General features: G+C 47.6%; 1 protein-coding gene across 1 annotated transcript; it reads left to right on the top strand.

The window, feature by feature from the left end:
* The first annotated feature begins 332 nt into the window (after window positions 1-332).
* DUSP21 (dual specificity phosphatase 21) lies at window positions 333-905 on the top strand. The gene has a single exon (XM_056131068.1). It carries the CDS (start codon window positions 333-335, stop codon window positions 903-905), a length of 573 nt encoding a protein of 190 aa, XP_055987043.1.
* The last annotated feature ends 2011 nt before the right edge of the window (window positions 906-2916 follow it).

The raw sequence follows: 2916 nt of genomic DNA, 5'->3' as shown, positions 1-2916 counted from the left end.
AATCCAAGTTTGATGCCCGGCACCCCATATGGTCCCCCAAAGGGCAAAATTAAAAGTAAGCTCTGAGCACCACTGGGTGTGGTCCCAAACCAATATAAATAAAAGAAGAACCAAACACAAAGAATCCAGTGTCTCTTCCTGGTCTGGTCGTTGGCATGGAAACCAGAACTCTTGTCAAAGGGGATTGTGACATTAGGAACCTGCGACACTTCGTAACAGAGACTGACCTTCAGTCCCACAGACCCTCACCGGAGACTTTGCGGCTGCTGCTGCTTCCTGAACTCGCTGCTCGAGTGGTACCTAGAACTGTCCCAGAGAGACCAACCGCTTTAATGACTACACCCACATCATCCTACAACACCAATTCAGCTCTCCGACTGTCCACTCTGTATGGCCTGTCCCAAATAACCAACAGTCTCTTTATCAGTAATGGTGTGGCTGCCAACAATAAATTAACTCTAGCCACTAATCACATCACCACCGTGATTAACGTTTCTGTGGAAGTGGTCAACATCTTCTTTGAGGACATCCAGTACGTGCAGGTGCCGATTTCTGATTCTCCTACCTCACGCCTCTATGACTTTTTTGACCCCATTGCTGACCACATTCACAGCGTTGAAATGAAGCAGGGTCGGACACTGATGCACTGCGCTGCCGGAGTGAGTCGATCAGCTGCTCTCTGCTTGGCCTACCTGATGAAGTACCACTCCATGACCCTGCTAGACGCCCACACTTGGACCAAAGCCTGCCGTCCCATCATCCGGCCCAACAATGGCTTTTGGCAGCAGCTCATCCATTATGAATTCAAGCTGTTCAACAAGAACACAGTGCACATGGTCAATTCTCCAGCGGGTGTGATCCCTGACCTCTATGAGAGAGAGGTCCGTTTAACGATGCCGGTGTGAAACATCTCGACCAACCTCATCTGGTATTGACCCGACTTCAATATGAACTTTCAAGTTTTGTTGGTAAAATCCAGATGATGATTTTTTTTATGAAAGAAAATTAAGGAAAAAAAGACAAGTGAAAAAGAGGGTCGCAGGAATTTTTAGCATAATAACCTAAGCTTAAAAAATAAAATTAATTGCATGTAAAATGGTGAAAATGTTAGGCTACGTTCGTCACAGGTCATGGCTGCTGGGATTTGGAGGGCAGGTGGGGTGGAGGAGGGAAGGGATGGGGGATTTGGGGAGGGAGAGATGAAGGGGGTTGGGGGAACAGGAAGAGGGACATGGTGGGGAGGTGTGCAGGGTGAGGGAGGTCGGGGAAGGAGAAGGGGGAGACTGAAAGGAGAAGGGAAGAAGGAGGTGGCCGAGGGGAGAGGGAGAGGAAAGAGGGGGTGGGGAAGGGGAGGAAGGTGATGGGAAGGTAGAGATGGAGGGCTGAAGATAATGTGGGAGGAGAGGGAGGGGGATGTGGGGGAGGGCAGAAGTGAGGGAAGTTAGGGAGAAGGAGGGAGGTGGTGTGAGGGAAGGGGAAGGAAGGGGAGGAAGGTTGGGGCTTATCTTCCTCTGTCCTTGCACCCTGAGCCCCACCATAGACTGACTCACACAGAATGGAGTCCTCCGTAATCCCACTTGATTCTCAACACAATGCACACCTCTCAGGATATGCCAATGGATCTAAGAACCTTTCCTGCTCTCCGAACCCTGGGGTAGCCTCCATCCACCCTTTACACCATCAACCACAGGCACCCAAGTTTGGCTTTTTAGGAAGGTTTCTAGAACATACTTTTCAAAGACACCATCCCACTACATAAAAATTTTATTTTTTTTCTGCTGCTATATTAGATGGCAAAATCTCAAGGTACTCTCAGCATCTCCCACTGATTTTTGTAAAGTTGTTGTGAAGTAGAGCAAGCCTAAAACTTGGTTTCAGTGGGGAATCCTCTACTGGTCCTTGGCTTTGTGCTTATGTTCATTTGGTTAGCTTTTTTAATTTGTTTTTTTAGTTTTGGGTTTGGGGGCCACACATGGCAGTGCTCAGGGCTTACTCCTGGCTCTGTGTTAAGAGATCAGTTCTGGCAGGGCTTGAGAGAGCATAGTGCCAGGAATGGAACTGGGTCAGTTTTGTGGTAGGCAAGTTTTCTAACCCTTATACTATCTCTCTGGCCCTGTTTTGTTTGAGGGCCACACCTGGTTGTGCTCAGGGTTTACTCTTGGCTCTATGCTCAGGAATCACTCCTGGCATGGCTCCAGGATTGAACAGAGTTGACAGCACGCAAGGCAAATACCTTTATACCTCTCTGGCTCCTGTTTCTCACCTTAAAACACTGCATCTGAGAGCTGGACAGATAGTATAGTGGATAAGGCATTTGCCTTGCATGCAGCAACTTGGGTTTGATCCCTGGTACCACATATGAGCCCCTGAGTCCTGCTAGGAGTAAGTTCTGAGCACAGAGCAGATAGGAGGTGGGAGTAGGTCCTGAGCACTGCCAGATACGGCCCAAATGTAAAAAGAAAAAAGGACCAGAGCTGCTGGCAGGACATAGCTCTATGGTTCTTTCCATTGTGACGTACAGCTTCTCACAACCTCGGTTTTTCTCATCAGTCAAAACAGTCATTCTCTCACAGGGTTGCTATGATGGCTAAATTCCTTAACATGGGACCCAACAAATGAATGATGTCATGTTTAAAGGGCAGCTCATGTTATTACTCATTCTCTTTGGCATTCTAGTTGGGGTTAGCACAGTCACCCTCAAAAAAAGCATTTCCCCATCTGTGCATAACCCTTTATTTTCTACCAAGTAGTCTTCCAAAAATGAACCCAGAGAAACCAAATGATTTAAGGTTCTCTGAAATCCTCTCTCAGTGGAAGCCTAGATTTCAGACCTTCCCAGAATTCCCGTTTCCATTGTGTGACTGTGTTTAATCCATGAGCACGCAATTAAGCAGCAAAAAACACAAGTCCAGCCTC

This window comes from Sorex fumeus, unplaced genomic scaffold (assembly GCF_029834395.1).
Source record: "Sorex fumeus unplaced genomic scaffold, SorFum_2.1 ptg000086l, whole genome shotgun sequence".
NCBI lineage: Eukaryota > Metazoa > Chordata > Mammalia > Eulipotyphla > Soricidae > Sorex > Sorex fumeus.
The sequence above is the reverse complement of the archived record's forward strand: the minus strand, read 5'-3'. Positions and strand labels throughout refer to the sequence as shown.